Source organism: Lissotriton vulgaris, chromosome 7 (assembly GCF_964263255.1).
Source record: "Lissotriton vulgaris chromosome 7, aLisVul1.2, whole genome shotgun sequence".
NCBI lineage: Eukaryota > Metazoa > Chordata > Amphibia > Caudata > Salamandridae > Lissotriton > Lissotriton vulgaris.
The window spans coordinates 95,771,021-95,779,334 of NC_141695.1; the positions used below are offsets into that span (position 1 = coordinate 95,771,021).

General features: G+C 47.2%; 1 protein-coding gene across 1 annotated transcript in view; it reads left to right on the forward strand.

Annotated features, from left to right (window-relative positions):
- The window catches only part of LOC147700901 (uncharacterized), a 242,391-nt gene extending 236,738 nt beyond the window's left edge, over window positions 1–5,653 (forward strand). The window contains exon 5 of the mRNA XM_086928536.1: window positions 5,192–5,653. Within this exon, the coding sequence (XP_086784662.1) occupies window positions 5,192–5,306 (115 nt within the window). The 3' untranslated portion in view covers window positions 5,307–5,653. The remainder of the gene's footprint in view (window positions 1–5,191) is intronic.
- The last annotated feature ends 2,661 nt before the right edge of the window (window positions 5,654–8,314 follow it).

Sequence of the window (8,314 nt, forward strand, 5' to 3'; positions counted from 1 at the left end):
TGCCTCGTCGCTGGATGCGGCTGCAGGGCAGAGTTCGACTTCAAGTCGACTTCGTTCCTCCCCGCAGGCTCCTGCCTTGGCGAAGGTCAAGTCGACACCGGCCTGATGCTGAGTGGATGAGTCCACTACGGAGGTCGTCAGCACCTCCGAAGCCATACCGACGTCAGTCGATTCCGGTTCCGTCCCCGGCTGTTCCTCTGCTGGAGGACATGACTCCAGTGGGTTCACCGTCAACAGGGTTTTTCCATGCTCCACGGAGCAGGGGCCAATGGGGCACTGGCCGGATCATTTTTCTGCAGGGCCTCTGTCGTTGGGTGGGCATATTATGCTGCAGCCATCCTCAACGGATGACTTGCTGTCTCCACCTCAGATGGCCACAGAGGCTAGCGTAGACTTTGCGAGGGCAGTTAGTCGGGCTGCACATATCTTACAAATGCTGCCGCCCTCAGTCTCCCTGCCTTGGGATCCTTTGTTGGATCTCATTCACAAGGGCACGGTGGATGTGGAGCCTCTGTAGCCATTTGCCAGGTCGTTGTATGATGTCCTTCTGGGGACTTGGGCAAGACCCTCATCGGGTAACCTCATGACTTGTGCTGTTGTGCATCACCACCAGCCGGCTTCAGATGACCCTGCCTGTTTGTTCCTTCATCCTAGGGCTCAAGACCTGGTAGTCTAGGCTGCGCTTCCTTCCTCCCCTCTACCGTTGCTTCCCCCCACTCTGGAGTCTAGGTGGTTGGAGTCGTGTGGCCGCAATGTTTTTGCCTCCACCAGCTCCGGCCTTCAGTCCCTAAACATGACTTGCGTGTTTGCTCGGGCTACTTCTACCCTTTGGGACTCTGTCAAACTACTCCTTCCCTCTTTACCAGAGGGCCCTCGTGCTGACCTGCTTCAGCTTATTCGGGATGGCTGCGACATGGCGCAGTTTTCCATCCGATCGGCCATGTACACCACTGACTATGTGGGTCGGGCTATGGCCAGCTCAGTTTCCCTGCGTCGCCATGTGTGGCAATGCGATGTCGGTTTCCCCTAGATTGTTTGGGAGCGACACAGGGATTTACCCTTTGATGGGGTCCTTTTTTTGATGAGCATTCCAACTTGGCGGTCCGGCATCTCCTCTCCGGATTTCCACGACTGCCTGGTTTTATTCCTCTCTGGTGGATTTGTATTTTTGTGTGACAATGTTGTCACTGTTTTTTCTGAGTTACATCTCTGGGTTCAGACTCTATGGCTGCTCAGCCAGGTTTTTCATTCCTGTGGTGCAGCTGGGTCACCTGTTTATGTGGTTCTTTTTGATGTCTGCCTGTGAGCTTGTCTCAAGAGGTGTCCTTGTTTTCTATAGGGATGTGACGTACCTTATGTGGGGTATTCGTTCGCTATTGTGTAGCTGCTGTTCCTTGCCAGGAAGTTTTTAATGATCCCGTGGAGCTCTCTTTGCTATTGCCTGTCCCTCTGGGGATTTTTTTTTCTGTTTGTTATGCTGTGGGCATCTCCTTTGTTCCATGCTCTCCTGCTGTGGAGGAACGCATCGTCTGTTGAAAACCAAGGACTGACGTGGCCCTTTCCTGGAGCATCTGTATTGCTGCCTATGGTTGTTCTGTTGCAGTTTCATGCATCTGTGGAGGCAGTTTGCTCCAGTGTATTGTTGGGGCTATGCCGTATCCGACTCACCCCAGGGGGTTTCATGTCATCCTACCTTGCATTTGGCTCATCTTCCTGCCTTCTTTCTGCCCTTAGCACTGTTGGCCACCTGGGGCGTGGGTACGCACCACTGTGGGCGCTTCATTCTGTTTCGCTCCGGATCAGTTCTTTCTGTATTCTGGGTGGGCACCACATATGACCCGTACAGTGTTATGTACTATCACGGGGGATCCGTAGTGTTCCTTAAGCCACTGTCGTGGCTGCACTCTCTTACTGTGGCCTTCTTCCCTGGGATTGAGGAAAGGCTTGGGGCATACCCTGTCGGGGGTTGGCTTATGAGAGGTAGAGTTTTAACCAAAGCGGACCTCTATTATATTTTGCATGGTGCCCCTGTCTTCCCTCAGGAGAGCCCCGACTTGGGCTCAGGTTTCTCTGTTCATTGTCACACACAGCTCAGGGATTCTTCTCCTGGCCTCCGCTGCGAGTTTCAACCAATTCTCCGGATGTTTTCTGGGTTCATCCGGTCTATAGATAGCTACTTTTTCAGACTTTCTATGTCTGAGTGTTACTGTCTTCTTCTTGTTGGTGCGATAGTCAGTGTTACTGCCTGTATCGCGGTGGCTGGGGCTTCCTTCCCGATCGAGGTTGGGGTCGTCCTATTCTGTGGTTGAACTGTATGTCCCGTTTCGTTTCACCGACAGTGTTAACATTGCTACCTTTCAAGTGACTTTCAATGCTCTAAAAATACCCTTCCAGTTTACCCTTGATTGTCACTTTCTGACTTTCAGCTTTTTCTGTGTGCTGTGTACGCACACAAGGGGGCAAGCATGTAGGGTGTCTCTGCAGTGGTTCCTGGGGTTTGTTCCAGGTTCCTCTTTGTCTTTTTATCTCTCTTTCTCTCTCCCTCTCTCTCTCATGGGAGATAGTTTTGGGCATGTTCGGCTTGCCGGTAGCCCTTCGTCATTTCTCAAAGGGGTATGATTACCTGGTTGGCTACCTGGTGAGGTGCTCTCTTCTCTGTCAGCACGCACATGCTGTGTTGTTACGATTTAATTGAGCTATGCATTGTTTGGTGGGCTTCTCACGGTACACAATGCCTGTTTCGTTTATTCTTGTAATTCACATCTAGATATCTCCTGGTAATCATACTTTGTATGTCTGGGCATAATGCCCTCTGCCCTGACATGTCTTTGTTGGCACTTAATGTTGTTTCGCCCCGATTGTGTTCTGACTCTGTTATAATATTTAAGTACCTTCGCTGGGCCTTTGTCTCTTTCAGATCCTCGGGTCCTACACTCAGTTTCCCTCTTTTCGTAGAAGTCGGTGGCATTCTGCCATTGTGCACTGATCTTTCTGGTTCTGTGACTTTGTTTCGTCCCTTTCTGGCGGACAGTGGACTTCTTTTGTCCTCTGACGATTTTTGGTACCTTGCTTCGCTTGCTCATGCTCCGCCCTGAACTTCAGGGTCTGGTGTCAGCTATGCTGGTTAGGCTGAGCCTTATGGGTCTACTGTCAGCCTTGCTGACATGGCGGCTCCCAACTTGTTTCAGTCAATGTTATTGACGGACTACTTCCTCTGGGAACCTGGTGGGGCTCGGTCACAGACCCTCCTTCAATAGGGTATAGCTTTGGTATCTTGTCTAAGTTAAGGAATCTGTGGCTAGATATCTCTATCAGATGACCAAGTTACTTACTTTTAGTAACAATTAATCTGGTAGAGACACAGTCTCTACCAGCCGCAGATTCCTTAATGCCCTCTCATCCTCCCCATTCTGCAAGGACCTTTCCAGGTGGGGTTCTACCACCATGCCTCCTTCCAGGTGGCCTTGATCTTCCTAAGGTGTGGTCTAGTTCCTATACCTCCGGGGCTGGGTGTTTCATTCTGTTGTAGGCATATTGGCTCTCCACCCATTCCTGTTTTTGGAAGGCTAGATTATGTGCTTTTCGCTGCTTCTCCACCAGGTTCTTCCGGCGTGGAGTTTCTCATGTTCCTACACTCCCTCATCTGTACTCCCCATTTCTTTGGGGTCTCCCTCTTTCTGCTGCAGTCAATTGGATTGAGGTTCTATTTGACTATGCTCAGTGCATAGGTCATTGATTGTGGGTGGTGTGGTACCACTTCTCTGTGGTTGTTCACTTCTAGTCATTTGCCATAAGTCACGTTGTTTTAGCCCTGTGGTCCTTTTCAGTTACATGCTTTGGTCACGGACTGTCTATTATTCAGTTCTATCCTATGGTTCCGAACTGCCCTTTGATTGTCATGTCATTCATTTCCACTGCCGTTGTCTCTAAAGGGGGACACGGCTCTTCGCTGTGGTGAAACTTTTTCTTGGGCGGTAGCTCTGTTCGTTCCCTTCAGTCCCTCCAAGTGTTGAGTACATTTTCAACATGTGGTTTCATATCATTGCTGTTTCAAATTTTTTTCTTCTTGGTTTTTGGCACACTGTGCCTATACTCTCACAATTTTTTGTAGTGGCTCCGCATTGTGGCACAGAAAAGTTTCACTGTAGAAAAGTGATGTCAGCAAGCCGAGGGGGTCTTACGTGGCTCCATTAACATCACTCCCATGGACGACATCAGGACAGAGCCGGGTGACACTGCACCCCCCCCCCCCCGGTGTGAAAAGGTACTGCCGTGGTAACATTTTTCCTGATCCAGTCTGACGCCTGGGGGTATTCTAAGTTACGGAATCTGCGGCTAGACTGTGTCTTTACCAGATACATCATTACCGAAGGTAAGTAACTCGTTCTTTAAACCTCATACTCTGTTGCTGCTAAATGTTCCTGTGGTGTGAATGTGCTACTTACTAGGCTGACCTATCATAAATGGTTGTTTTCCATTAAGGGACTCACACTGGGCTCGAAAAATCCACTCGCCCGCTCGCATTTGCTAGCCAGATTCAATTAGGACGAGCTATTTTTAGGTCCTACTCGCCCTTTCTGGCGAGTAGAAAGACAAACTGACTTTGACTTCTGCCTCTGAAAGCAGAACATATGGGACAAGATAGCAAGATTTAAAGGCCTCTTTATTGCTCACAAAGTGAATGACCAATACAAATGCCTTTAAATCTTGTTAAATTGTCACATTTGCTTGTCTTTCAGCGACAGATGTCAAGTGAATCACAGTTAAGTCGAGTAGATGTTTCAAGTTATTAGACCTGCAGATCTAGTGAAATTTTAATGATTTTTTGAGCCCTGTCACACAGCACTTTTCCCACTTCCTCTATTGAATGAATTCTTTTATGATGGCTTGCTTTCCAGACAGGTGTGCACTACCTTGCCCCTTGCTGCACAATGTTAAATGTAAAACTAGAGGATCAATAAACAGAGGCTTGGTTACCAGGAAGCCCACGTGTAAGTTGCAGCAGTACTTCATCACTGAGCCAGTGTCTATCCTGCCAAGCTCCCATTTCCAGCCCCGTAAACTTGTAAAAAAGGTTTCCTTATATATAGAATTTGAATGCATTAGTGAGGTATAAGACTTTGGTAACATTTAGTATTTTCTTAATGAAAACATCTGAAAAACCCTAAAACTTTTTTTTTTCTTGTTGCAGGTTCACGATAAGCGATACCTCGGAATGTGCTTACCTAAGTTATACAAAAGTTAAAAGTTTGGAATGTGGGATTACAAACAAGTGGATCTGCACCAGAGGAACCATGTATGAATGAAAGGACAGAAAATATAATTAATCATGACCACTTTTGTGGTTGTCATAGAGAGTATGTCTAGCACACTCTTAACCACCGTGACTTGTGGAACTTATTATGTGCTCTCCCTTCTGCCGTTTCTTTCCTGCAGCTGGTGATTAACAGACTGTGAAACTGCACTGAGCCGCACAGGGGGATATGAAAAGCTGTGTGCATGAAAAACACACAACCACAGGTGTCGAACTGCGTAAACAAGACCAGATGCTGCACATAGCCTGATGTTGAGTTTCATTCTGCCATTGTATTATCTTAAGTGTGCATCGCACTGGCATAAACCATTTTATGCAATAAAACGTGTAACTAGAATTAATGTGAATCTTAGACATTCCATTTACTATGATACCTGTTCAGGCTGAGGTAGTCTTTCTCCCCACAGCACTCCCCTATAGTAAGTCTCTACTCTTAACGCTGTTACCCACTGAAAGTCAAAGAATAAAGAACAGGTAGTCTGCAGTGCCATGAGATCTCAGTAGCACCTTGTTCCTGTGCTTCAAAGATAAGACATAAAACTCCTGTCTGGTGGAATAATAATGAAAAGTTATTACTTTGGAGGGTGCAAACAGTCACATCAAAGCCCTGGCAAGCAAAATGTAAATTGATACTTGTATAGCGCACTACTCAAGGCGCTTGAAAAAAGGTACTCCTTATAGTGATTCTTCTCAACTCAGAGATTTTAAAATTGTCTTTCTTTTTACTTTTATTTTGTAGTCATCAAATAACAATATGTAAATTCTCAAAAGAAAACCATACACAACATTATACATTATAACATGTAAATGGATAAAGAAGCACACAATAATTGATAATACACAAATCCCCAATGCCAAAAGGTCATAGTGCTCCGTTGGTTGAACATTGGCAAGAAAAGGGTCATCAAGAAAGTGGTCTCAGATGGACGATACTAGGAAAAATCGTACCAATAAAAGGCAAAGATGGCACAGCTCATCAGAAGAAAAGAAGTCTTTTGGATCTTTCATCTGGATTCGCTCAAAAGAGGGCTCAATGAGACGATTCCATGGGAAAATGCCTTACTCAGAGGGTCTAGAGGGCTGTTTGCTGGCCAGTTGTCACCCGAATTGAGACTCTATAGAGGTGCTTTAGTTTGGGCCTGTCTTATCTGTTGGGGTGTTTACCCAGTGAGACCCCTGTTCCTGGTCTCCAGGACTTTGGCCCAGCTTTGTCTCCTACTAGACCTTTGTAGCCTGGCATCTTTCCCCGTGGGATACTGCCTTTTTCTGATCTACTTCCAGGACTGCATGTGGCTGTTTTTTTGAGTATTTGATTGATTTTTTATTTCTGAGGTGTTACCCCCTTTTTGAGGTCTTTCACCTCTTATCATTATTTATTTTACCATTTAAAATTCTGGCCTGTTGCGGTTATGCACACAGCTGTTTCGCTGGCCTTCTATTTTATTATCTTCGATATTTGTTTTTCTTTTATGCCCTATCGTCCTTTTAAATTTGTATCTCTGGAGGTATGGAACTTCACTCCAGCTAGCCTTCCTTCTTCGTGACTTTGCTTTGGATCCACATCTCCTGGTATTATGAACCTCCCACAATGCCGACAGATCGAAAATCCTCAGCTGTTGCCGGGGCCTCTTTGCCCCCCGCGTTTGCTATGGCGGCATCCTGCCCACTAAAGAAATGAAAGGAGAGTTAAACACTCACCGCACCCTTTTTTTTTCTTTCTTCTCCGCCCCCTTCTTCGTTTTCATGCCTGTGCGCTGCTATGCCCACATGCATATCGCGCCCTTATAGGCTGAGCACTAGGGATACCTACTACCCCAGTGCCCCCCTGCGCCATGCCGTGCATGCATAACCATAAACAAACACCTCCACCATAAGATACCCATCATACTCACTAGCTGTATACCCCGGATTGTCATGCTCCACCCTCAGCCATTGCCTGTCCCTGCCATGCAAGCCTCACACCCCTTCCCTGGAGAGCGCTTGGCCTACCTACTAACCCAGCACCCCCCGTTGCCATGCGGGCATGCACCATGCTAACATCATGCCTCCTCCCTCTTTTACACTCCATACCTCACACCCAAACAAGGAAATGTAAAAATCACCATTATTTCATTATTATCACTTATTGTTTATTTATTTATTTATTCAATTTTAAAACACGACATACCCATGCACGAACTTAACTTCAAAAAAGGGGGTTCAACTTCTTCTAAGCCAACTGTGATACCCACCTATGTTTTGGCTGGGAATAATAACTATTTTATTTGCCCTCAAGGTTTCCAAGAAGTAAGCGTCTATTCCACCAAAGCAAGCCTTCAGCCTGCAGCCTCTGTAATTCTCTGAAAGTAACTAGCCATAAAATGCCAAACACTGATGCTGCCCAATGCCCCCCTGTCGCTTCGCCTGTCCCTGGAAGCCCACCTCTCTATAGCGCTGCGAGGCCCCGCAGCCGCCTACATCATCTCGCGCCTCCATAGTTAAATATCTGGACAGACATGCGCCCTCTACCCTTTTTCTTTGCAATGCAAACATTTTAAATTTAACAAGGCACACGTGCTCCCAGGAGGGTTCGAACCCTCGATTCCCTGCCTGCTAATCCCGCGCTTTATCACGGCGCTAAACTGTGCTGCCCGGCTGCGATCCCTGCCAGATGTACTCTAATGGCCGATCGAGGTACCCAAAATCTGAACGCTATGAGGCCCCGCGGCCGCCATCCTTTCCATCGCGACCGCCCACAATTCCCTTGGTCTCCCAGCATATAACACCCTCATTGCATACTGCAATACCGTTGCGCCCGGCCCGCTGCCGTGGTCTCCCCTTTTTTTTTTTTTTAAATGCAAGCTTTAAAATTAACAGGTTACTGACACATTCTCCATTGAGCCTACCAAGATGAAAAGCTGAGCTGCTACGCTGTGAGGCCCACTTGCCTAGGAGAAACACCACCGCCGTCTCAGATCGTCCAGCCTTTTGCAAATCGCTTCCAGCTGAGACACTTCGGCA